At 44.0% G+C, this 27899-nt stretch overlaps 1 protein-coding gene across 1 annotated transcript in view; it reads right to left on the bottom strand.

Moving 5' to 3' along the window:
* COL6A2 (collagen type VI alpha 2 chain) overlaps positions 1-27899 on the bottom strand; it is a 72210-nt gene that overhangs the window by 34983 nt on the left and 9328 nt on the right. Inside the window, exons 4-14 of the mRNA XM_084820362.1 lie at positions 24565-24585; positions 23906-23971; positions 22627-22680; positions 20665-20709; positions 13981-14007; positions 13437-13463; positions 13304-13348; positions 12580-12633; positions 12131-12193; positions 10135-10197; positions 2595-2684 (exon numbers count right to left, since the gene is read on the bottom strand). Coding sequence (XP_084676488.1) covers positions 2595-2684; positions 10135-10197; positions 12131-12193; positions 12580-12633; positions 13304-13348; positions 13437-13463; positions 13981-14007; positions 20665-20709; positions 22627-22680; positions 23906-23971; positions 24565-24585 — 555 coding nt within the window. The remainder of the gene's footprint in view (positions 1-2594; positions 2685-10134; positions 10198-12130; positions 12194-12579; positions 12634-13303; positions 13349-13436; positions 13464-13980; positions 14008-20664; positions 20710-22626; positions 22681-23905; positions 23972-24564; positions 24586-27899) is intronic.

The raw sequence follows: 27899 nt of genomic DNA, 5'->3' as shown, positions 1-27899 counted from the left end.
AACTATAGTGTATGTGTGTGTGTGTGTATGTATGTATGTATGTATGTGTATATATATATATACACACACACACACACACACATACATACATACACACACACCCCTACCTACCTAATTAAAAAGTAAATATCAAAATATTTGTACCTAATAACTAATTATTAGTACATTTAATCTTTCTTCAATAGGTAATTAAAAACATTTCAGACCTAATGTTAAAGGGGGTTTGGAGAGCAGCGTCCCCTCCGTTACTGGGCTGAGTATTTTCATGTTTAAATATATGTTGTTTACCTCTTACAAATTGACATCTTTAAAGGAAATTTTGGTGAAAAACATTATTTAAAATGTACTATTTTTCATTTAGTTAAAATTGCTGTGAGAAAAGGTGTATGGCCTCCTCCTCCCCTTACAGCCACCCCTATCCTCGATTCACTACTCCTAGAAGAATTATGCACGCAGGGCTTTCAGAGGCATAGTAACCACTGCCAGGAAGTATTCCAGAACCAAGTTCTGAGCTGCTTCCTCAACTTATTTTTTTTTTCAGAAGCCTGGAACAGAATACAACATTAATACAAAACAACATTAGCTGACAGTTCTGTTCAAAATAAGAAATAAAATACTATGCCCTTTACCACTGTAATGCTATGCACAGTCAACTAACTGACTTCAGAGTGAAAATGCATATGACTGAAAGAAGGCCTATGAGGTACACCACATTACTAGTCAATGTGGAGTAAGGATTATGACCAGAAGTTCTGTTATAATGGGTGACCTTTATAGGAAAAGTTGCCCTTGAATATCTGGTATAGATAATCACAGGCTTTTTAAAAAGTGTGTCCCAGCAAGCAGAAAAAGGAGGAATTTAGTCAGGAATATGTATTCTAAGGCAACTTATCAATGATTGGAAGAAGGGGGGGATGACGCATTTGACACACAGGAAAACTGAGGAAGCAGGCAATTGAAGTCAATGCTGAGTATGGGTTACATAATCACAGGGCTTAAAACAATAATTTTGACCAGCAAATAGAAAACAGGAGGAATTTAGGCACAAATGTGTGTTCTAAGGTGTTACTTTCCACCACTAAACGAAGTAAAAAAAAGCACCAAAAAAACAGACTGAGATGCATGGTATAGCACCACAAAATGGAGGCCAAGCATGGACCTCAATTCATTACGTAAGACAAGCATAAGGGAGGACAAAAACACCACCAATTTAAAAGCAGTTCAGACCCCCACCCCACCCCACTCCACCCCAATTTATCCAGAATAGCAGCACAGAGAAAGCAATTTCTGGCAGAGGCCACGGATCAATGTTTGGAAACAGAGGAGAAGAGCGGAACCCATTTCACACACAGGAAAACTGAGGCAGCAGGCAATTGAAGTCAATGCTGAGTTTGAGTTACATAATCACAGGGTTTAAAATATTAGTTTTTAAAAACAGCAAATACAGCAAATACAAAACAGGAGGAATTTAGCCAGAAATATATGTTCTAAGGCATTGCTTTGCACCACCAAAAGAAGGGAAAGGGTAAAAACAGACTGAGAAGCATTGTATAGCACCACAAAATGGAGGCCAATTAATTACTTAAGGAAAGTATAATGGAAGACAAAAAAAGGCCACAATTTAAAACCAGTTCATACCACCTTAGCCCATTCCTGCCTCAATTTGACCAGAATAGCAACACAGAGAAAGCGATTTCTAGCAGTTCATGCAACCCAGCACCACCTATGAATTTCTCCAGACACTCAAAACAGAGACTGGAAAGATTTTTAAATGAGGAACATACTGGTATGAAAAAATAAATAGTGATGGTCTGGTCTCCTCTCTTCCCCCCTCCCTCTTCTACATGTGAACAAGGGTAGAGCCACATCCTTCAAGTGAGTGTCTGACCAGAGGTAGAACTTCAGGCCCAGACATCTGAGCCATTCTGGGGGAGCTAACTGGGTTGGAGGTAGAAAATAGGGTAACTGGTAACTGGGTTATAGTAGGAAAATGAACTAGAATAGTGAAATAACTACTTCCTTAAAGAAACGGTACCTTTAAAAGCAATTAACCCATGAAGCATATTTATAACATGTAACCTTATATCTAATTTAACAATATAATATATAAATAAGTTTTAGATAAACCATTACATTTGTTTTAACCTTTACATTGATCTACATGTCTGTTTATCCCTTGCCTATAGCCTGGTACTTCACTACTGAAGTAGTTCACTACTGAGTGTGTATTAAGGGGATGAGGTTTTATTACGTACTGAATGGTGGCAGGAAAAACCTAAGGGATAAGAAACTAAGGTACATTCTTTAGACAGGGATATTTAGGTATCATAAAAAAGAGATAGGGATCCTCAACCCTTCACATATGGTGGGCACTGCAGTGGGATTATAAAGTAAATTTTCCCCACAAGCTATTATGCAGAAGTAAGTGTACCCATTTCATTGGAACCCATATCTAGATAATGTGTTTAGGATCAAAGGGCTAATAAGGCCAGCTTGGTATTACTTGGCACTCAGTATAATCCCTGTACGGGAATATTGCTATTGGGGTGAATAGATGAAACCTGTGGGGCTACAGAAACCATGTACAATCTTACAGGTTCTCCTTTGGGTCCAAGAGATCCAGGGCTGCCTTTGCCTCCCTTGATACCAGGACTGCCAGGAGCTCCATTGGTGCCTCTTGGTCCCTTTGAAAAAAAAAAAGGAAGAAGACATTAGCATAAATTAGAGGTTGCAAGGGTAACAAAAGGCAGTGCCAGACCACTGCCTATAGCGGCCTCAACCAGTGTCAAGGAGCCACATCCCCAAGTATTAGGTCTTGGCATTGTACAGAGTTCTTCTCTCCCTGCTCTCCAGCATCAGCCAGGAAATACTTATCACCAGTGCAGAGAACCAAATCTTGTTAGTCCCATCTTGTCCCTGGCCTGTAGCATTCAGGGAAGTGGTTCAGGGAAGGCAGGACTTATGAGCACTGAAGTAACTGTTCGTGGAGAACTTGCACTTTTGCCAACATATCAGCCTCATCTATATATAATAGCTGTTATATTATTTAAGTTTCTGTCCTACCTTTCGACATGAAGTGCCCAAGGCAGATGAATTAATAATAATAATGAAAATAATAATAGTTAAAATGAAAACAACCATAATCAAAAACATAAAATGAGCAGATCCCCCCCACTCCCAGAGGTGATGAAAAAAGCAGCCAACTGAACTAAAACCATCAAAGCAGCAGCAGAACATATTCAGTTTGGCAGGCCAGAGACCTGTCTGAAAAAGAAGGGGGCTAGATGGGCCTCCCTAGCCATTGAGAAAGCCCTCCCTTTCATCCCTGCCAAATTTGTTGTTGTTCAGTCGTGTCCGACTCTTCGTGACCCCATGGACCATAGCATGCCAGGCCTTCCTGTCCTCTGCTCTCTCCCGGAGTGTGCTCAAGTTCATATTCATTGGATTCCCTGCCAAATACATCCCTGGTATTGGCAGGACGCAGAGAAGGGCCTTTCACAGATATTTTGGTGCCTGGGCAGACTAATATACTGTTTATACTGTTTAAATTGATTTTATCTGCATGCTGCCCTGAGATCTTAATGATATAGGGTGGGATACAAATGTTTTAAATAAACAAACAAACAAACAAACAAACAATATTGGAGAAAGCATTCTATTAGATAACCCGGCCCCAAGGCATTTTGGGATTTGGTGTGCAGATTTCATTTATTTAATTTAAAACATTTGTATCCCGCCCTGTATCATTAAGATCTCAGATCAAAACCAGCACCTTGAATTGAATTATGCCTGGAAACAAATCAGGAACCAGTGAAGTGGTGGTAACAAGGAAGTCATGCCCTATTGATAACTTATGTATGAATTATAACAATCTTCCAAATAATCTAGTTAGATGAAACTAAGCATGGTTGCACATTTACAGGCAGTAATGGGTAAAACTATCTAAAAGGGGGAACACTGTGGCTCTTCAAAGGATTTTTTGTAATAGAAATGTACACTAGAAGTTTTGAATTTCAGCAAGTACGAATTTGGAAAAAGATTTTGGATTTTCCCCAGAACATCAGTGTGGAGGGAAAGGAAACAGCACTCCCGATGTCAGATTTTTTGAAATGTATTTTTTCAAAACAAACTCCAAATAGAGAGCAGAGTTTCATTTCAGCAACTGCAAATCTGGAAGAATATTGGGGATTTTCCATTCTGAATTTGGGGAAACAGTTTTTAAAGTATTTTCAATGAACATCACGTGGAGCAGAGAAGACACTCCAATCTCAGTGAATACAGATCTAAGAGAAGTTTTTGGCCACGTTTGGACGTCACTTTAAGCCATGGTGGCTTAATAAGCTACTCACAGTAGCTTATTTTTGATATAGTCTATGATGTCTTGCCACACGACCAGGCTAATAAGCTACTGTGCGTGGCCTATTAAGCAACAGTGCCTAATCTGACCCATCCCTCACCCCTTATCCCACTGCAGTCCTCCTGTCCGAGCAGTGGTGCCGTTTCACCCATTCATTATGTTGCAGCAGGGGCTACACGGAGCAAAATCCCAGTGTGCACCAAAAAGGGGGTGGCATGAATAAACCTTTGGAAGTTTTCAGAATCAGGACCAAACTTCACACACAGCCTCTCCTAGTCAGAAGGCACCCGATGCACCAGCAAAACCCTGCACAATTACCCCAGAGGAGGGAAAATCCTGGTGCACCAAAAGTGGGTGGCACAAATAAACCCTTGGGGGTTGCAAGATCAGGAAAAAAGTTCATAGGCAGCTTCCCCTACTCAGGAGGCAACTAGTGCACTCACAAACCCCTCAACTGCACATTTTCCTCATTGCTGTTCCTCTTTATTTTTTATTTTTCCTCTGTACTTTTTGCTCATTTCTGAATTTGTGCATTTTCATAGTTGCGAACGGGGACAACTACTTTTCCTCTACTTTTTCTTTTCCACAAATGCGCATTTTCATATTTTCACAGCAGTGGTCAGGGAAGTCTGTTATTGTGCAGCTTTGCTGTAGCCAGATTGCAGCATGATCTGGGAAGGCTGGCATTCTCAGCAGGGGAGGCTGTCATTGTGATACTTTGCAGCTGCGGGATCGCGGGATGTGGGAGGGCTGGCCGCAAAAGGAAAAACGGGGTGGCAGCTCTAGCTCCTTGACAGTTTGCTGGAATGGCTTGAAATTGCACAGGTGGGGTGCCCTCATGTGGGGAGCCTTCAGATGCTGTAGTGGATAAGTGTGCAATTTTGCTTCTTCATAGAAAAGTGACAAGAGAAGGAAAAGGGGAGCTATAACTATAAAAGGGGTTGGGAGCTATAATGTGCCCTCTCAATCCCTGCCCCTCCTGGCTAATAAAGGCTAACTGAGGGGGTATGACTGGGTGGGTTCAGGGAGTGATAACTGCTTCCCTTCAGAAAGGGGGGGGGTCCCTGCTGTCCTTAAAGAGACAGTAGTGCAACCACTCCTGAAGATGCCCACTCTGGACCCAATGGTATTAAGACAACTACTGCCCAGTCGCAAATACCCCCTTTTTAAGGAAGATACTTTAGAGGGTTGTGGCAGAGCAACTGCAGGCACTCTTGAACGATACTGATTATCTAGGCACATTCCAGTCTGGGCTTTGATCTGGTTACAGAACTGAATCAGTCTTGGTTGCCCTGAAGGATGACCTTTATTGAGAGAGGGACAGGGGGAGTGCAACCCTGTTAATTCTGCTTGATCTCTCATCAGGTTTTGATGCCACCGACCATGGTATCCTCCTGGATTGACTCCATGGGATGGGTATCGGAGGCACTGTGTTACAGTGGTTCCGCTCTTACCTATGGGGCTGATTTCAGAAAGTAACATTGGGTGACTATTCCTTGGCTCCTTGGCAACTGAGCTATGGGGTTCCGCAGGGACCCATCTTGTCCCCAATATTGTTTAACATCTATATGAAGCCACTGGGACCGGTCATTAGGGGATCTGTGGCCAAATACCATCAGTATGTTGATGACACACAGCTCTGTCTCCATGTGACATCTGAACTGGGAGAGCCTGTGCAAGTCCAGGATCAGTGCCTAGACTCATTAATGGGCTGGATGAGGACCAATAAACTCAAGCTGAATCCTGGCAAGACAGAAGCCCTGTAGGTGAGGGGTTCCTGAGTCGAGGAGATAGGCTCATTGCCTGTTCTGGATGGGGTTGCACTCCCCTTGAAAGACCAGGTAGGTCGTTTGGGGGTGTTCCTTGATCCATCACTGTTGCTGGATGCCCAAGTGGCCATGGTGGCTCGGAATGCCTTTTACCAGCTTCAGCTGGTTCACCAGCTATGGTCTCTCCTGGACAGGGATAGCTTGGCCACAGTGGTACAGGCATTAGTAACCTTAAGTTACTAATTTTAGATTTACTAAAGATTACTGCAGTGCACTAAAATTACTCCAATGCACTCTATGTGCGGCTGCCCTTAAGGGTACTCTGGAAGCTGGAGCTAGTGCAGAATGCAGCCGCTTGGCTGTTATCGGAAGCTGCTCCTTTTCAGCATGCAACTCCTTTGCTGAGGGAACTGCACTGGAACTGCACTTCTCTACTGGGCCAGGTTTAAGGTTTTAGTACTAGTGTACAAAGCCCTAAACGACTTGGGACCGGGATACCTGAAAGAGTGCCTTCTGCCTTACCAATCTGCCTGGTCACTGAGGTCATCAGAGGGCATGCTCCTGGTGGTTCCACATGGATCCATAGCCCTATTGAAGTCCACCAGAAAAAGAGCCTTCAGTGTGGTGGCCTCCTTCCTATGGAATTCCCTGCCTTTGGAGGTCAGGCAGGCACCAATGTTGTGTTGCTTTTGGCACCTCCTGAAAACATTTCTATTTTAGGAAGCCTTCCTCGAGTGAACGGCTGTAGTTTATCAAACTTGGTTTTATAAGAACTCTGTTTCTTAAAAAAAAATTAAATTATTTTAACATGGTGTTTTTACTGTTTATCCTGTTTGCTGTTCACTGCTCTGAGGTCTTTGGATGTGGATGTGTAAAAAATATTTACATAAATAAATACATAAATAAATCTCCCTGACAATTTGCTGGAATGGGGCGAAATTGCACAGGTGAGGTGCCCTTATGGTGAGCCTTCAGATGCTGTAGTGGATAATTGTGCAATTTTGCTTCTTCATGGAAAAGTGCGCATAACAGGAAAAATGGGGTGGGAGCTATAACTCCCTGACAGTTTGCTGGAATGCGGCGAGATTGCACAGCTGGGGTGCCTTCATGGGGAGCCTCCAGATGCTGAAATGGATAATTGCAGAACTGCACTTCTTCATGGAAAAGTAAGCAATTCTTTCCCTATTCCCCTATGTTCCCCAGTTGCGCAGTTTCAAAGTAGCAATCAGGGAAGCCTGTTGTTGTGTAACTTCGTTGTAGCAGGGTAGCATGATAGTGTGGGGCTGTCGTTGTACTATGGGGAAGCTGTCATTTTGTAGGGATGTCAGAGAATTCCGCCACGGATTCCAGTGAGGCCGGATTCTTTAGAATCTGGCCCCCCAGAATCTGTGGCGGAATGGCCTCCCGCCCCCGCCCCCCCGCAGAATCCCCCTGGGATGGAACTTATCTGTTAGGGATGGACGAAAGTCCCTTACCTTATCCCACAGCTTGCTTCGCGGTGGGGGGGAGGCGCTCCATTCCTCCCCCCGAAATTCTGGGCGGGGTGGGAGGCGCCCCATCCCTCCCCACCGAAATTCTGGCCGGGGGGGAGGCGCCCCGTCCCTCCGGCCGAAATTCTGGCCGGGGGGGAGGCGCCCCGTCCCTCCGGCCGTGAATCTCGTCTCCTGCCGGGATGCAAATGGCGGTGGCCGTAGCCGCCGCCATTTGCATCCCTGCAGTCAGCCGTGATAGGCTACGTAAATCCTTATGTAGCCTATCACGGCTGACTTTGGGGAAAAAAAAAGCGTGTACGCAAATGGCGGCACCCATGGGCGCCGCCATTTGCGTTCCTTATTTGGGCACGTGTAGTCTACGTAAACATTTACGTAGACTACGGCGAAAATAAGGGCAACACTATTTGCATTGCCCTTATTTTCGCCATAGTCTACGTAAATGTTTACGTAGACTACACGTGCCCAAATAAGGAACGCAAATGGCGGTGCCCATGGGTGCCGCAATTTGCGTACGCACTTTTTCTTTTCCCCCAAAGTCAGCCATGATAGGCTACATAAGGATTTACATAGCCTATCACGGCTGACTGCAGGGATGCAAACGGGCGCCGCCATTTGCGTACACGCTTTTTTTTTTCAAAGTCAGCCATGATAGGCTACGTAAGGATTTACGTAGCCTATCACGGTGTTTTTTGAAAATCTAGCCATGATAGGCTACGTAAATCTTTACGTAGCCTATCACGTTTGTTGTTGTTGTTTTTTTTCACCTTGGAAATGGTGGCGGCGGCAGCTGGTCGGAAGACCGGCCGCTGCTGCCCCGCTGCCGCCCCGCCGCCGGGAGCCGCCAGCGCCAGGGACATTCGACAAAGGTAAGTCCCATTCCGGGGGGGTGGGTGGACCGTTTCTCCACCAATTTCGGGGGGCCGAATGCGTTGGCATTCGGCCTCCCGGAGATTCGTGAAGAAATTCTCTGACATCCCTACCTGGGATGGATGCGGTGGCGGTGGCTCCGGCTCCGGATGGTCTTCTGGCTGGCTGCGGCCGGGCTGCTGCGGCCGCCATTTTCGGTCTTGCAGCTGTGATAGGCTATGTAAGTATTTATGTAGCCTATCACGGCAAAAACCACGGATGCAAATGGCAGCTGCTATGCCATTTGCGCCCCTGCTCTTTGCCATGATAGGCTACGTAAGTATTTACGTAGCCTATCACGGTAAAGGCAGCCACGCAAAGGCGGCTGCTACTCCATTTGCGTGGCTGCCTTTACCGTGATAGGCTACGTAAATATCACGGCTGCTTGCAAGGACGCAAATGGCGGCTGCTACGACGGCCATCTGCGGCCACAGTAGCCCGGCCATGGCTGGAACGTGGCAGTGGCTGGCCCTGGCCGGCGGCTCCGTGGAGCTGCTGCGGAGCAGAGCCAGCCAGGGAGGATTCCGGGGGGAGGGACAAGCGCCTCCCCTACACCACGGATGCCCCAGCATGGAGCCAGGTAAGGGATTCGTACATCCCTATCATTTTGACACTGTAGTGTGGTATCAGGGAAGGCTGTGCTTGTTTGGCTGCGGTCGTCCCTCAGCTGCTTGTTAGATTTCAGAAAAAGGGCTCTGCAGGCTGGAGCAGAGCGGCCGCAGTGGTTTTGGCTGCTCTTGCCAGCTGACTCTGTAGGCGATCGGAATAAGCCACAGTAGCACCAGATGACACGGTAACCGATGGTGGGTTAAATAACCCTTACTGCAAACCATGGGTTATCACAGTGAGTTATTTCAGCCAAATAAGCCATCGTGGATTAAAAAAATTCTCGACAGATGACATGATAACCAACGATGGGTTAAATAAGCCATTGTGGGTTATCATGATGTCCAGCCCAGTCAGTGAAGGTTCTCCAAAATTTGCGCTGGAGGGATGGGTCATCCCAATGAAAACACCTCTGGTAGAAGACCTTGATATTGCAATAACTGAGGTATATGCCCCAAATTTTGAATATTGTTGCTGTTTAATGGGTTTTCACCCATGTTTGCACTGAGTTGGTGTCACCAAGTATGAATCTACAAGATAGCACCTCCTGGAAAATCCCAAACATTAAAAGGGGGTGGGGAAGAAAGAAGGCCAGTATTCATCTAGTCTAGTCAGCCCAGGATCTTAGCTTATTATAGTTGCTATAAAAGGAATGTAATCAGATCATTGTAGCTTGTTTTCTGATTTCTTATTCTCACAACTATGCTAATGGCAATAAAGCTAAGGGCTGGATTCAGTATGCCCTTCTGCTAGTGGAATGGACACTGCTGACAGAATGAATTCCCTCTCCCCACTGATGCCCCCCCAAATCTGCTCCAGAGGGTTGGGGGAGGCTCTCCAAAGCAGATTTGTGGGGAGCATACGGGGTTCAGGGGAGAGAAGGGAAGGGAAACTCCCACTGGCCGAGCAGAAGTCCACTCGCAAAACACCAGATGTAGCTGTAAGTGTGGCCCAGCAGAGATTCAGTAGTTTCATAACATTTCTGAAACTGTAGGGTACATACCCTGATTCCTTTTTCTCCAGGTGGCCCAGGTGGTCCGTTGCGGCCAGGCCGGCCAGGATCACCCTGAAAAAGAAGTCAGTGAGCTATGGTCATAAGTCACACCAGCTCATATATGTAATCAAAGCTGCTTTGTATACTAATGTATGCAGATGGCACCCAAAATGAAATTTCTCCCAAACTACTTCTTTGGATTCAATAGATGTTGACTTATCTATACTCAGCATTTGATATTTGACACCTGACAATTGTCATTTCATATTTAATAGATGATCTTTTACACTCTATTATAGTAGCTGTTTGGTGTGTGTGTGTGTGTGTGTGTGTGGATTCGGCTCAGGACCACAGCACTGTTTTTTTTTAACCCTTTCTCTGTGCACCATTTTCCAAATAAACTGCCTGCCCTCCATTTTCACTGGGAAAACAGCTCACATAAAAGAGGCCCTCAGAGACATCTAGGGAGCTTCTAGGTAGAGGGTTGCTATTGCTAACAAACAAAAGGCATTGTACATCTATTCCGTCTTCTTTTCCTTAACGGATTTTTTATAGTAAGAAAAAAGACAGAAGAAGTGGTAGGAAAACATGGGTGGGCTACAAATGGAGTAGCATGGGCTACTCCATTTGTACTCCACGGGCTACAAATGGAGCATGTCTGGACTCCCTGTGAAATCCTGTAAATGAGGCAGTGCAACTGCACAGTAAAGGCCTTATCTGGAAGTATCCCTAGAGACTGGCTTAGTGATAGCAATTCTGCTGTCTCGCTACAGAGAGCAGCATTTTCCATTCAAAAACAGAATTGCCAGGCAATTCAAGAATTTCAAACAATTTTAAGACTTATATGCTATAAATGCAACATTGGCTGAGCATTTACATTCTGAAGACATGCCAAAAAGCAGTGTGCATCAGTGCAACAGAGACAAGATTTGCAGAGCAATCCTATGATCCCTGGGAGAGCATCCCAGGGTCCATAGTATATGTCAGATTCCCCCTCCTGAGGCCGTAGACACTGCTACAACCTCGGGAGAGGGAATCCATTCATTCCGCCCCCACCCAGCCCCAGCCCTGTGCAGCCGTCATGCAAAGCATCACAGCAGTTGCTTCTTTGAGGTTACAACAGTGATCTTGGAGGAGCTCAGAGAGGGAGAAAAGGGGGCAGGACAGTGTGCAGAGAGGGGAGGGAAAGACACCAGGATCCACAGAACCCTGCAGACTCTCCACTGCCATCCCCACCCAATGCTGGTAAGTCAGCTAGATGGGCTCAGATGGGCCCATCTAGCTGATTTTTTTTTTTTTTTTAGGAGGATCAGGAGGTGGAATCACTTAATCAATTTCACTCTTGAGAACCTAAAAGTGTTGAGAACGGATTTGACCAAGGTGGGTCCACCTGTTTCCAGCAGTGGCTAACCAGTTGCCTGTGCAACTCTAAACAGTTGCTCCCCCCTCCCCCCCATTTGCACCCTTAACTGGTATTGAGATGAATAGGAGCTTCATCTCCTCTGAATAGGAGCTTCATTTTGCTATCATGGTTAGTAGCCACTGATAGCCTTCTTCTCCATGAATTTGTCCAATCTCCTTTGAAAGCCATCCAAATTGGTGGCTTTCACTACATCTTGTGGCAGTGAATTCCATAGTTTAACTATCTGACATGTGAAGAAGGATTTTCTTTTGCCTGTCCTGAAGCTACTGCTAATAAATTTCAGTGGGTGACCCTGAGTTTATGGTGCAAGACAGGGAGACAGAAGTCTCTTTATCCACCAACCCTATACTGTGCATAGTTGTATAAATCTCTCTCCCCTGCTCCCACACACATCATCATTTTTCTAAGCTAAAAAACACTTCAAAGGTATTTTGATACTGGCTGTTTATTGGACACACTTTTCACGTTCACACAACATGACACAATGAGCCAAATGAATGTGCTGCCTCTCTCCCAAGAACTTTAGCTTACTCTCACTGATTATCTGGTGCTGCCTTTCGTCACTTTAAGAATGGTACAGACCTTTATCCCTTCATCTCCTGGTGGTCCTTGATCTCCAGCACCTCCAGGATAACCATCAGAGCCCTGGGAAGAAATTCAAGGAACAGCTGAATTTGGGGTAAACCTAACCCCAAACCACAGATTTTGGAAAATAAAGTGTAATTAATCAGACTAGGCTCTGGGGCATAGAATAAAGGCACGATGAAGCCATCCTGCGTTTAAACAAAGAAGCCTTGATGCCTATCTCTGTAGAAGCGCTATTCCGTGTCACGGGTTGATAGGAGTCAGCTCAAGGAATGCATTCAACACTGAACTCGGATATGATCTAAAGGGCTGCCTTCAAATGCCTCATATATTTATTACTAGTGCACTAGGTGCCATTTTACTTTATTCAGCATGCTCAGGTAAACATTATATCACATATCAGTGCTGCTGGAACTTATAGAGCCAAGATGAGAAAACATCCCTACCCTGTTGCCTGGATCACCCTTGCAGCCAGGAGGTCCAATACGTCCCAGTTTACCCTAGAAAGATCACATACAAAAACAGAAAGAGGGAGAGATTGTGAACTTTATTAAAGAAAAAAACCTATAGATTCTTCGTTCTCCTCATAAAAGGTCCGGTCAATATCCACTGATTACTCAGTCCTCTTTCTATGGAACATTCTGGGAAAAGAAGGCATTCTAAGCCAGCTTTCTGCACTGATGGGCACAACTGAGTACTAAGCTGAACATACAGGAAGGAGAGGGACAAACAAGTTGTAGAAAGTTGTGGGGTTCTTGGCTATGCAACAATCATGCATTTGGGTACCACTTGTACTGACTTGTACTGATCATTTTTGTCTGCCATTTGGTCTAGTGGGGATCAGTGTGGGACAAGACTGAGCTTTCATATATCCTGAGGGTGTCAGGCAGGCAAAGTCATTGTCTCAGATACCCCAAAGTGTTCCATCTGTCAGTGCCCATTTAGATTAAATGAAGAAGATGTTAGAAATTTGGAGAGAAGTATTTCGATGATGCCTACTATTACAATGAACACTGAACTATAAAGGGAAAGGGAAAGAGTTATCTATCTGGTTTTCCATTTTGGAATGACATTTACAACTTAATTTTAGAATTTTTAATTTCTTTTTGACAAGGCTGTCTATCAATTTAATACAAATGCTTACTGTATATAACCCTTGAGTAACTTTACCTTCTGTCCATCAGTGCCGTTCCTTCCAGTCAAGCCAGCAGATCCCTGAAATAAAACAACCAGAGTTTTAGAAACAGCTTTCTCTATAAAATCAGAGCTGGAAGAATGGGTAACATTTAAAGCCCGGTCTTACCTTCCGTCCGTCTCCTCCAAATTCTCCCTGCAAAAGAAAGGAAAAAGGATCAAAGATGAGCCAGGCCTATTTACAGTCACAATACCATGGCAGACTGTTATCTGGGACCGAATGGAATAAATGGTAAATTTCTGCATGACTGAATATTATCCTAAAACAAGAATTACCTGCACTCCTTGCTCCTACACCCATTGAGAACAAGTAGATGTAATATGTATATGCATTCCATCAAGTACTGACCACACAAAATATATAGAGTTCAACAGGATATCCCTGCATAGAATTGTTTCTATTTCTAGACTAATCAATGCACATTGCAATGATCATTATTCTAAATGGATTATTAATTGGCTAAACAAGCACAAGCAAACCTCACTTCCAAATTTACACGAATTTGTTTGATTCCCATACTGTAAAATCACTGTTACACTGGTAACATTTTCTTGGACACTAAATTTGAGATACGCAAATATAATGCAAACTCTTTCTAAAAACACAATATACTTCCCAAGTTTTTCTGAAAGTAGCATATAAAATACCTTACCTTTTCTCCCTTTAGACCGTGAATACCCTACGGAAGGAACAAAAATGCGCATTGTTAGTATTTGTTGTTACATGTGACACCAATGTAGAGTTCTGCCTTTGTTTAGATATGGTATTATGACAAGGGTGGACTGATTTAAATCAAGGTGATTTAAATAACTGGTCTAAAGCATATACAAAAAGAGGGTCAATTTAAATAAATGAATGCAATCAAGTTTCTAACTTTCCAATTCATAATTTCCTGAACAAGTATGCATACATTGGTTGCTAAAAACAAAACATCAGTTTGCAACTATCAGAGCTTTCCTAAGAAGCATAACCAAAAACTCTGGTCCCCCATGCACTGCAACTGCACTGCAATTGTAATATTTAGGATTTCTCTTTGGGTCTCTGTCTATATACATGTAAGAATATTAACCAAGATCACCTTCTGTATGAGCTATAAAGGCGACTTTGGGACAACTATATATAGAGATTAGATCATCAGCCTGCTGTGCAGAAAAAGAGATATAGACACGTAGAGCAGCTGAGCAAGGTGACATGGGATGCCTGGCCTGTCAGCTGCTGTTTTAAGTCAATGGCTCACAAGGTCCTGTGCGGGGCCTGGCTCCTGGCATCTGCTCTTCTCTAGCCAGCCGCCAGCCACCATTGCAGTCCAAGCAGAGGCACAATCAGCACCATTTGCATCAGATATGTCAGCACAGTGTGGCCCCATACTTGTCATTTCTTCATAAGCAGCATTTTTCCTGCCATGACAGCATTTCACGTAGTGGCACTGGATTAATCTTCAGCAGGTAATGGTGCATGAGGCCATCCTACTTTTGGCTCAGTCATATCTAGATTATGCTCCACCAGCACGCCTAAACCCTTCTTCTGCCAAGGACTGTCAGTTTAGCAGCAGCCTTCAGTGGTGTACCTGAGGCCACTTCTGCAGGGCATTTGCTGTGGAACCGCCATCCTTTGTTCCCTCTTTATGGGACATGTGCATGACTCTGGGTTGTTTTTGTTTTTTTTGCAGTTAGACAAAAATAACTGCCCTTCAGCATGGCTAATGTGGTGGTGAGGTCACCTGCTCAACTTGCCTTGCTCTCCAAGGAATGTGCATTGGTGAGTGTAGCTTGCCTGTGCATACCACTTCCCTAATTTTTTTTAACCAGAAGAGTGGCATTACAGAATTCCTTGATATGGAGCATGCAGCTCTGCTAACTTTCTGCTCAGTTTCCCAACAAACGTGGCTGCTAGAAAGGGGGCCTACTGTCAGGCAGCTGAGAGCAGACTGAGCAGATTCCCTGCTCCTTGCTTTGTAAAAAGAACGCCTCAGGAACTGCCCTCACAACACCATGGCAAAGCTGTTTCACACAGCGTTTAATTTTTTTATTTATTAGTCCTGGAATATCACTAACATACATTTAAAAAAGCACCAAAGGACACTACAAATTTAAGCGGGTGATTTAGCAGCAGACACTGATGCTGAATGCATTATGTTCTGGGAGTAAAGCAGCAAAAGAAGCACGTAGTTAAGTGACTGCTAATGCCGTTTTGAAGAGCTGGAAAGAGCTGCAAGTCACGATGGCTCTACTACAGGAAACACACGGCAGGCAACCAGGAAGGGAGGGGCATCTCCAACACATCGTCTGCCTTCCCCAGGAACAACTCCTCCCACCCTGCTTCCATTCCGCATTGTCATCCACACCATCAGAGAAAATGTGCATCTGTTCTGCTCTTTCCCTCCTTAATAGATTTTCCACGTTACGCAAGAACATTTGCTGGGAAAACGTGGGCGGATTATAAAAGGATGGTGACGTCGTCTGGATCACCCATGAAATGTGAGTGAATGAGCCATGGTGATGCCTCAATAAATCCTCATCTGGAAAAGCCCTTCATGAGCACAACTACTTCCGCCCATGCTTCTCCCTTCAGCTTCCTTCCCCCTTTACATGTAGCTTTTACATTTGTAGTACTAGTAGTATAAAGTTTTTATTGTTTCAGCCAGTGGTTACAACAAGCATACAAAAAACATAAATACGTAAAACAGATAAAACAGATAAAACATATGTTACATTTTAATCATTCTACAAAGTAAAAAAAAATATTCTCGATAACTTTGGGCTTCAGGAGCAAGATTGGCCAGTGCCAAAAGATTTGTCTTATTGTGACATGTGAACAAAAAATTTATTCTCTCTACATCAGACCAGATAAACTTTTTCTCAAAGAGTGGATCTAAATGCTTGGGACGAATTTGGGAAAAGATGGGGCAATAAAACAGATAATGAGGCAGGCCTTCCACTTTGCCACTATGGCAAGGGCAAAGTCTGGAGGCATAGAATCATAGAATCATGGAATAGTAGGGTTGGAAGGGGCCTACAAGGTCATCAAGTCTAACCCCCTGCTCAATGCAGGAATCCAAGTCAGAGCATCCCTGACAAATGGCTGTCCAGCCTCATCTTGAAGGCCTCCAGTGTGGGAGAGCCCACCACCTCCCCAGGTAATTGGTTCCATTGTCGTATTGCTCTGACACTCAGGAAGTTTTTCCTGATGTTCAGCCGGAATTTGGCTTCCTGTCACTTGAACCCATTGTTCCATGTCCTGCATTCTGGGATGATCAAGAAGAGATCCTGGCCTTCTTCTCTGTGACAACCTTTCAAGTACTTGAAGAGTGCTATCATATCTCCCCTCAGGCTTCTCTTCTCAAGGCTAAACATGCCCAGTTCTTTCAGTCTCTCTTCATAGGGCCTTGTTTCCAGTCCCCTGATCATCTTTGTTGCCCTCCTCTGAACCCTCTCCAGTTTGTCTGCATCCTTCTTAAAGTGTGGTGCCCAGAACTGGACACAGTACTCCAGATGAGGCCTAACCAGTGCTGAGTAGAGGGGAACTAGTACTTCCCGGGATTTAGAAGCGATGCTTCTATGAATGCAGCCCAAAATAGCATTTGCCTTTTTTGCAGCCACATCACATTGTTGGCTCATCTTCAGCTTGTGATCGACAACAATTCCAAGATCCTTCTTGCTCGTAGTGCGGTTGAGCCACGTGTCCCCCATCTTGTAACTGTGCATTTGGTTTCTTTTTCCTAGGTGCAGAACTTGGCATTTGTCCCTATTAAATGCCATTCTGTTGTTTTCTGCCCAGCGCTCCAGTCTATCCAGATCACTTTGAATTTTGTTTCTGTCTTCCAAAGTATTAGCTATCCCTCCCAATTTTGTGTCATCTGCAAATTTGATCAGCATTCCCTGCACCTCCTCCTCCAAGTCATTAATAAAAATGTTGAAGAGCACTGGGCCCAGGACTGAGCCCTGCGGTACCCCACTCGTTACCTCTCCCCAGCTTGAGAAGGTCCCATTGATAAGCACTCTTTGAGTCCGATTCTGTAGCCAACTGTAGATCCACCGGATCGTTGTTTCATCTAGCCCACTTCGAGCTAGTTTGCTCATCAGGATATCATGGGGCACTTTGTCAAAAGCTTTGCTGAAGTCGAGGTATATGATGTCTACAGCATTCCCACGGTCTGCAAGGGAGGTTACTTGATCAAAAAATGAGATCAGATTTGTCTGGCAGGACTTGTTTTTGACAAATCCATGTTGGCTTCGTGTAATCACGGCATTGTTGTCAAGGTGCTTCCAGATGGATTGCTTTATGACCTGCTCCAGAATTTTCCCAGGGATTGATGTCAGACTGACTGGTCTGTAGTTCCCAGGTTCCTCCTTTTTACCCTTTTTGAAGATAGGGACAACATTAGCCCTCCTCCAGTCATCTGGCACTTCCCCCGTCCTCCATGATTTCTCAAAGAGAATAGACAGCGGTTCTGAGAGTTCTTCTGCCAGTTCCTTTATGACTCTAGGATGCAGTTCATCTGGCCCTGGAGATTTGAACCCATTCAAAGTAATGAGGTGTTCCTTGACCATATGCCTGTCGATCTCAAGCTGCAATCCTGCCCCTTCAGCCTGTACTTCGCCTTTGCCAGGGGGGTCATAGACCCTCTTTTGGGAGAAGACTGAGCCAAAGTAGGAATTGAGCACCTCTGCCTTTTCTTTGTCATCTGTTATCATTTTTCCATCCTTATTTAATAGCTGAACCACCATTTCTTTCCTCTGCCTTGTACTATGCACGTAGCTGAAGAAAGCCTTTTTGTTGTTTTTAACATCCCTTGCTAACCTCAGCTCATTCTCAGCTTTAGCCTTCCTGACGCCATCCCTGCAATTCTGTGCTATCTGCCTGTACTCTTCCTTTGTTACTTGGCCTTCTTTCCACTTCCTATATGTGTCCTTTTTTGTTTTCAGGTCATCCCTAAGCTTTTTGTGAAGCCACATTGGTTTCTTCTGTTGTCTTCCACCTTTTCTTCTTGTTGGAATTGTTTGTGATTGTGCCTTGAGAATTTCCTTTTTTAAAAGCTCCCACCCATCTTGGACTCCTTTTCTCGCTAGCATCGCTTGCCATGGGACCTTACTGATCATTGTTCTGAGTTTATGAAAATCAGCTTTCCTAAAATCCAGGGTACTCGTTTGACTACACTCGGCTTTTGCTTCTCTTAGAACCAAGAACTCAAGCACAACATGGTCGCTTTCCCCCAGAGTTCCTGTAACTGCTACTTTATCCACGAAGTCATCTCTGTTGGTTAGGATCAAGTCAAGGATAGCCGATCCTCTAGTTCCTTCCTCTACTTTCTGTAGGAGGAAGTTATCCGCCACACAAGTCAGGAATTTCCTGGAGGGGCCATGTTTTGCAGAATTTCTCTCCCAACAAATATTGGGGAAATTGAAGTCCCCCATTACTACTACATCATGCTTCCTTAAAACATTGGCTATTTGCTTTTCAAAAGTTTCATCCTTGTCTTCTCCTTGATTGGGTGGCCGGTAGTAGACTCCGACCACCAGGTTCCTTTTATTCTTTGCTCCATTTATTTCAACCCAGATGCTCTCGATGGGGCTACCAAGCTCCTCCTCCTGTATTTCTGTGCAGAGATATGTATTTTTCACATACAGTGCAACCCCACCTCCCTTTCTGTTCCTCCTGTTCTTTTTGAACAAGTTATATCCTTCAATTGCTTTATTCCAGTCATGAGAGTCATCCCACCAAGTCTCAGTTATACCTATCAGGTCATAATTTCCCTCTTGTATTAAGAGTTCAAGTTCGTTCTGTTTGTTTCCCATACTCTGGGCGTTAGTATATAGACATCGAAGACCATGTGCTTCATAGTCTGGCTTTCTTCCTACATGTGTCTGAAGACTATTATTGGGCGCTATCAGAGCTGTTCTCTCCGTTGCAGTGCATGCGCCTATGTCCATTGTTACCCCCAACATTACATCTCCCTTCCCCATAGGATTCAGTTTAAAGCCCTCCTGATGAAGTTCTTCATGCTGTGGCCAAACCCATTCTTCCCAGCCTTTGTGAGGTGCAACCCACATAAGGCGCATAAGGCGTTTCATCAAAATGCCCTTCCAAAACGGCCGTTTTCATCTGCTGCATCACGTTAAAACTGATCTGAGACGGAGATTAGAAATAAGAGTCAAGTAATTTTCATATTCAAAATTAATCTTGGTCTTTGCAAACCATGGTGCTATATTGTTACTGGAGACTGCACAAAGGTCCAATTGGATAGAAACACTGTAAACCCATTCCTTGAAAACCGCCTTACTATGAGCTATATTTAAGGTAGTAAAATATTGGATAGAGAAGCCATAGTAATGAATTTGGGAAGTTACTCTCTGAAAGAAAGATACCGAATTTGATGGGTTAGCTCTCATTTGCTCTAGAAGACACTGTTTGGGTAATCTGGATGGGGGCGAGAAAAAATCTTGAGCCAATAATTATTTCTTTCATATCATTGCAGCCGCCAGGCAGGCAGGGGCTGGGGTGGTGGGAGCAGCTCAATCACAATCAGGACTGTAGTGAGGGGGGAGGGAGTGTTTAAGGTTCCCCCCTACACACACACACACACCATGGGCCCACGAAAAATCACCCCCCACCATTTGGGGCTGGAAAAATGGAAACTGCACATGTGACAGAATGTTATTTGGATTCCAGTGGTCTGGAACAGTGCCGTTTTGCATGCTGTTTGAAGCGGAATATCAATGACAGGGTACAGCTAAATCAGCAATGCCCAGAAGCACCCTCATTTTCATTCCTGAGATGCAACACTCATATCTGGATTACCTTTACTGACACTGGTCTTCTTTAGAGACAATTTCTCTGCATAAACCCACTCCACTTTGAATTCTGATTCTTTCTGTCATCCAGTGTTTTGGGCAGTTCTACTCCACTGTGAGTGCATTTGTGATGTATCTCCCATGCTTCATTGATGTTGCTCTTGTGTAGTGGGGCTATTTCCACCCAGTCTGTTCCCTATGCCCAGGTCCAGTCTAAAACCTGAGATAGATCCACTGCTACTGCTTTGGGTATTCTTGCATACTCACCAGGATCATGGAATGGATCCCTCCTCAACACTGCAGTCATTCAGCTATCATAACAAGACGTTTGCCTACCACTAGTCCTTGCACATCTTGATCTAATAGTCAGTTATCTTTTCCTTCTTGCAAAGTGCTGCTGGGTCACACACTGTGGCCTTCTGCAGTGCCACTGATGGCAGTTATTGGTGGTATCCTCTCGCTTGCTTAGGACATATATATATATATATATATATATATATATACATACATACATACATACAAGGAAAAATCCTTAAATTATTTACCTTGGGACCAGGATATCCAATTGGACCTTCAATTCCTGGGTCACCCTATATTTAAAGAGAAAAACATTACCATTAGTTATAACATAATGGGGCTTACGTCTGAGTAGACATGTTTAGGATTGCATTGATAGTAATTTATAATCATTATGTCATTCAGTATCTGTACCAATATTGCATTTTGTAATGAGATGCCACATAGATTTTTTTTTTTTTAATCTTGTTGGAATTGCTCTCAGTCTGTATCATAGACCAAAGGCCTAAATGTGATGCCATTTGTGCAATTAGCAATTGAGTGAATATATATTTTAAATGTAAGTATCAGGTATGCAGAACTCCAATCTGGATTGGGATGACCTTTGTTGGGAGAGGGACAGGATGAATGTGACCCTGTTGATTCTCCTGGACCTCTCAGTGGCTTTCAATACCATCAGCCATGGTATCCATCTGTATAGGTTGCCTGGGCTGGGAGTTGGAGGCACTGCACTGGTTCTGCTGTTACTTGGATGGCCAATGCCAGAAGGTGGTGCTGGGGGTTATTGCTCTGTGCCTTGGCAACTATGTCATGGGGTTCCACAGGGCTCTATTCTATCCCCCATGCTGTTCAACATCTACATGAAAATGCTGGAGTGTTGAGTGAATAATGGAGTGGATGACGGCCAATAAACTAAGACTCAATCCAGACAAGATGGAGGCACTGTTAGTTCATCTGCCTGGTTAAGGGATGTTCAGCCTATTTTAGAGGGGGTTGCACTCCCCCTAAAGGATCAGGTTTGTAGTTTGAGGGTGCTCTTCGACCCAGAACTGTCACTTGAGGCACAGGTGGACTTGGTGGCACAGAGTACTTTTTATCACCTTACGCTGATATACCAACTATGTCCTTATCTGGACAGAGCTAGCCTAGCTACAGTTATCCATGCTGTGGTAACCTCTCGTCTGGATTACTGCAATGCATGGGGATGCATTTAAAAATGGTCCAGAAATTTCAGCTGGTCCAAAACAGGGCAGTGAGACTGTTAATGGGGATTGGCCAACGTGATCATATTATGCCAGTACTCTTCTATCTGGACTAGGTGCCGGTCCATTTCTGGGCCCGATTCAAAGTGTTGTGACTAACTTTCAAAGCCCTAAATGGTTTGGGGCCAGTCTGCTCCCGTATGTACCTGCCTGGACCGTAAGATAATCTTCAGCAGTCCTTCTCTGGGAGCCCCTCCCAAAGGCAGTGAGGTGGGTGGATACCAGGAACAGGGCCTTTTCTGCTGTGGCATTCTGGCTGTAGAATGAGCTTCCCAGAGAGGCTCGCCTGGTGACTACATTGTTCTCTTTCCAGCACTAGGTGAAAACCTTTTTATTTTCCCAGACATTTTAGTCTTTTACCTCTGTTGTTTTAAACCTGTTATTGTATTTTAAATCTCTGCATTGCTGCTATGTTTTACATTGGTTTGTACTTTTATACTGTAGTTAAACTTTTACATTTTATATTGTATTTTATTATGTATTTTGTGGTTTTAATTGTTGTGAACAGCCCAGAGAGCTTGGGTTATTGGGAGATATAGAAATGTAATAAATAAAATAGTATATATTTTTTTAAAAGTCAAAGAATTTACAAAGATTATATACAACTGGCTTTTAGTTAATAAGCACGTATAGATTGTATGCACTCTTTTCTCATCAGCACGTTGAAAATACTTCTACATGAAAAACTGCATGTTAGTACAAGTTAGACTTGTACTAACTGGGCTGTCCTCAAGTGGAGTTTGAGAGCATCAAATTCAAATACCAGGTGAGGATCACAGTCTAATTTGAGGGTTAAATACCAGCCCCCAAACCAGCATTCAAATGTAAATATGACTCAATATGATACTGAATATTTGAATATCCACTGTCCAAAGTGACCACAGTGGTTTGTGTAGTGTGGTGTCAATAGTTAAATGATTTGAGTCCTCACATTTTTCAGGTACTCACCTGTCGCCCTTTCAGCCCAGGAATGCCTGGGGCTCCCATGTTGCCCTTTGCACCCTTAAAGCAAAATAAAGCAAATAAGAACAATCAGAACTGCATTTCTTGCATTTTACCCCTTGTAATAAAATGGCAATTTCAGCAGTTTGTAGTTTCTGTGCTAGGCAATACGTCATAGAAACTCAGAAGAAATATCTTAAGGAATTCAGTCATATCAGATCTCACATGATGTGAGAAGTTGAATACGTAGGCTAGAACGGTGAAAAATAAAGGAACACAAATAGCGTCCACTACTCTATTTGCGTTCCCCTTTTTTTCACCATTTTATCTTATGTAAATATTTACGTAAGATAAATCGGCGAAAAATAGGGAATGCAAATGGCGGCTGCCATAGCTGCATGTTTTTTGGGGGGGCGGGGTTAGCCATGATAGGCTACGTAAATTCTTACTTAGCCTATCACGGCTGCTGTGGCGGCCGCCATTTGCATCTGCACCATCTGTGCCATTTGCATCTGCGGCCAGAAATCCGGCTGCGGATGGCCCTGGCCGGCTGCTCCATGGCCTGGCTGCGGAGCGGAGCTGGCCATCGAGGATTCCGGGGAGGAGGACCGGATCGCCTCCCCCCCGTCGAGGATTCCAGGGGGAGGGACGGAGCGCCTCCCCCCCCACCGCGAACCACATCCGTGAACAGGTAAGTCACTTTCGTACATCCCTAGCCTTGACACAGGATTTAATACTTCCTGGCATTCTGAAATCAGCTAGAGGAGGGATGGACAACTTGTGCCCCTCAAGATGTTTTGGCCTACAACTCCCATCATCCCTCACCATTGGCTATTCTGGCTAGAGCTGATGGGGACTGTAGGCCCAAACATCTGGAGGGTCACAAGTTGCCCAACCCAGACCTAAAGATATTGCAAATAAAGGAGAAACCATCTGTCCCCAGAGAGGTCACAGTTACAGGGACAAGCTTCTGGTCCCATCTACTCAGCTTGCTCCATATGAAATTATTATACTGGTCTGTGTAAAATGAATCCCCAACATATATTTTGCTATCTTACAAAATCAAGTAATACCATCTGCTTTCTTTTCAGCTAATGGAACATTCCCCAGTGGTACAGTATACGTTCTTGGTGGGCAGAGGGCAATTCACCCTTGAACCCATTATGTGCTGGGTAATTCAGAGCCACTAAAGAGATTTTTCCATTTAGTTCCTTGGCAGGTAGATTGCAGCCCTTGTTTGTTTCCTTTATATATTCGCCCTATTGAGTTAGGCTATTGAACTTACCTTTTGTCCTCGAAAGCCCTTTGGACCAGATGGGCCTTCAATTTCTAGGCAGCTCATTTTGTAGCACTGAAAACAATTAAAATGGAAATTAGATGAAGCTTCCATCATGAAGAACTGGATGAATTTCTATCTTTACTCTCACGAAAGAGGCCTTGGGGTGAAGATGCAAACTGGCATTTAAGTGGTGGAACTCCAAAGGTTTATCACTCCCACTGCTCTATTGAATGGCCCTTAGGGTTCTGCTCCTGTTGTGTCCTATTTCCTAGAGGGAAGGCTAGGATTGCTACCATGCATTAGTACTCTTATAGGTCTGTGAACTGTGTATCCCTACCCCATGATTTTGCAATATGAGCTGGGCACCTACTGAATTTGGGTTTGTGTTTTTTTCTCCCTTTCTCATTCACAGTACCATTGGTTAAGAAGTCCATAACAAGCTGATCCATAAAACAGTTAAGACTGACTCACAAATTTGCAGCCCATGCTATACATGTTTTATTGGAAGTAAGTCTCACCAAGTAAAACAGAATTTCCTCCTAAGTAAGTGAATACAAAAGGTAGCATGATCTTGAAGCCTATGGCTGCATATCCCCATAGATGCATGCAGTTTTTGCCAACCCTTGGAGTGTTGCTGTTTGAAAACAACCTGTTCAGGTACTTACCTCTCCATAGGCATCATGTTTCTGTTTGGGAAAGGTTAAAAAGAAAATTTGTTAATTTAATTGTAGGAAGAATCTACAGTGTATTTCCTCTGCATACCCATTCCTTTGCATATATCTCAGACTCGGCATATTATCTTGATGTCTTCCATATAAATATGGGTCCTGGCCCTGAACTTGGCACTTTGAACATCACTGCTCACCCACTCATTTTAAAGCAAGCACCCAGGCTTTATGGCTGCACAGAAATGCTTGTGTGGATCGGAAACCAGTGAGGGAATAGAGACATCTTAGTGACAGGTGTTCGGATGATTGTGTAGGGAGAAGAAGCCATCGTGGCTTCTGCCCCCACCCCTGCGCATGCCGCTCACACAACCACCATTTGCATAATTCCCTCTGATGCAGCATGGGGTATGTGCTGTCTGAACCCGGCATGTGGTGCGGCAGAGCTGGCTTCATACCCACCCTACAACCCCTAGTGCAAATCATGGGTTGTACAGTGGGTATGAAGCTATCCTCAGGTTCGGACAATATGCCAACCCACACTGCAATACTGGGAATTATGCCAATGGCAGTTGTGCGGGCAGCTTGCACGGAAGTGGGGGGAGAAGCCACGATGGCTTTTTCTCCCTGTGCTATCATCTGAACCCAGTCAATGGGTGGTGCTCTGCTTTGGGTTTCTGTTCATGATTCCCTTGGTCCTACTTGTCGTGAAAACCTGTCTTCATGTCCTTTCCTCACTTTGCCCTTTGCCACTGCAGATCTTGCCAAGAAAATCAAAATGCTTTCAAACATGTGAATTTTGGAAGCATAATAAATTCTACAAAGTAAAAGGAAGGGGCATAGCTGAGTGGTAGGCAGCATGCTTTGCCTGTAAAAGGCCCCAGCTTCAATCTTTGGCTTCCCAGGTAAAAGAAATCAGGTAGCAGAACTGGGGGAGGACAATGGTCTCAGTATAAGGCAGGCTTATGTGCAAATCTACTCAATTTGCACAGTATAATCTGCAGAATTTGAGTGTTCGGAATACAGATTACCCAGTCCTACTTACACTTTTGTTGGATAGCTGCCAGCCACTTACTTTTGCTGACCTGGCAAGGAAATGTATAGCGTTTATGTAAAATCAACCCAAGTTGACCTATTCATTGCTGCTAGGTTTTATTCTGGTTGTATTGTTTACTGTGGTTTTAATGTTTTATATATTTTGTATTGTTTTATTGTGTGCTCTTTGGTTTTCATTTTTGTGAACCGCCCAGAGAGCTCTGGCTATTGGGCGGTATAGAAATGAAATGAATAAATAATAAATAAATATTCAGGGATTTGGGCTAATACTCCAGTCTGACTCAGCATGCTCTGGAAAATCTTTGAAGAGTAGGTTAAAAGAGGATGTGGTGTCACTTCTGGACAAACACGTGAACATTTACAAAAACACATACATGTGCACTGAAATGGATTCAGACACTCCATGGAAAGCTCTATGATAACTCTGTCACTCAGAGAGGGCTATGTGAATCAGTCCTTGGCTCTTTTAAGGGAGCTCATCGAAGTTCTCCTTTTTCTGTGTTTCATAAGATGTGGCTCACGATGTGGCTTATGAATGTCATGATCCTGCACAGTCCACATAGTAGAAGGGGTGAGTGAACGTAGAGCCTCCTAGAAATGAGAGGCTTTGGGGAAGTAGGTATATTTCTCTCTTTTCTTTCAAAGAATGAAAAGAAGGAAAGGAAAGCTGCTCCCTTAATATATGTAACAAGCCCAATCTACGTTTCCCCCGCCCCCTGCCATAGCCTTGGCTATGACTCTCAAGAACAGGGGAGAGCCAAGGTTTTTGCACAATTCCTTGTTGATGAACAGAGTTTGGGAGCTCAAGGGAGAATTCCTACATCATGGGAGATGCAATATCCTAGCCCCTGCCAGGCATTTCAGCAGCACAACTTTTAACCAGAGACAGGAGCTAAAGCCTGGCTGCTCCCCTAGCCACTGTCACCAACTAGCAGATCAGTATGGTGTGGCTAAAACTTCCCATATGTGCATATATATAGCACAACTCCCATATAGGACTGAAGACAATGCCCTGGAACACTGCACAGTGTGTGGGTATCAAAGCCCAGCAGTTGCCTTTGCTCCAGTTGTGGCCGACATTGCTCTCAGTTACAGATTGTGCTGAACAATGCTATCAAATTGAGGGCTTTAATAATGCTACACACTTTTACTGTGTTTAATTCTATTCTTATAAAATGTTATAATCTATAATTTCATGTTTTTCTTTATATTTTTACATAGTTGCCTATTTTAACTGTTTTTAAAACAGTTAAAAACTGTTTTTAAAAAATTAATACATGTATACCTCTATTGGGTGGACTCTCTGTTACTGGTTACCCTGCTATTTGCTATGCAGACTGGGAGGGGGCGGGGAGGAAGCTGCCCCTTCCCCCAAGATCTGAATAACATGTTGTTCATGTGTGATAGCAAGGAGTATCATACTCTCCTGTCGTAAAAATAAAAAGGAGCATTTTACCACAAGGAACAATGGGTAAATACTCAAGAATACGTGGTTAGCTGTTCTGCATCTGTTTTCAGGGCAAAGATGGGGTGGTCAAACCCCTTCTACTATATTTAGATGTATTCACCCATAATTCCTATTCTTAGGCCTAGTTGTGACTGAGGTGGTCATCCTGTATCTGGTCTGAACCAGCTTAGACTGGAGGTCAGGCGAGGGGGGGGGGGATTACATCATGGAATGCTTCCACGCACAAAACAAGTCTTCAACATAGAAAACTAGCATGTTGGGGAAAAGGCTGGGCTGCAACACTTTCTCCTGAAAATATGCCAATTTTCTATGTGAAAAGATTTTTTTTGCATGAGAGAGGATTCAGTCACATGAATCCCACCTGTGGTCTGATGTGGTAGAGTCCAGACATAGGATTTACCATGACAGTGAGAATTAGGCTTGTGTTTCTGGATACTTGTAAAGGGTAACAGTTCTGAAGACAGAAAAGCACAGTCCACTAACAAGAGACTTTGCCTCCATTGTAAAGGGCATGCAATTTATCTGTTTTGCGGTGGGGCTGATTAAATATCTAGGCTTAACAGAAGTAGTACGATGAGTTAAAGATCCTGCCGAATCTGTTTGGAGAGAAGTCTAGAAAGAAAGCTCACATCCTCGATTTATGAAGTTTGCTGCAAGTGTGTTCACATATATTTGACAGGTATTTGTCAGGTATTCACAGGTATTTGTAAACAGCAGCACAGACAAACCACTTGTAGCAGACCCAGGAACACAAGAAGTACTATGTTTTGCTTGTTAAAAATTAACAATCACTGGATCTTAACTGATTATT

This window comes from Heloderma suspectum, chromosome 1 (genome assembly GCF_057233095.1).
Source record: "Heloderma suspectum isolate Gila_16-S chromosome 1, 16-S_ref, whole genome shotgun sequence".
NCBI classification, from domain to species: Eukaryota; Metazoa; Chordata; class Lepidosauria; order Squamata; family Helodermatidae; genus Heloderma; species Heloderma suspectum.
The sequence above is the reverse complement of the archived record's forward strand: the minus strand, read 5'-3'. Positions and strand labels throughout refer to the sequence as shown.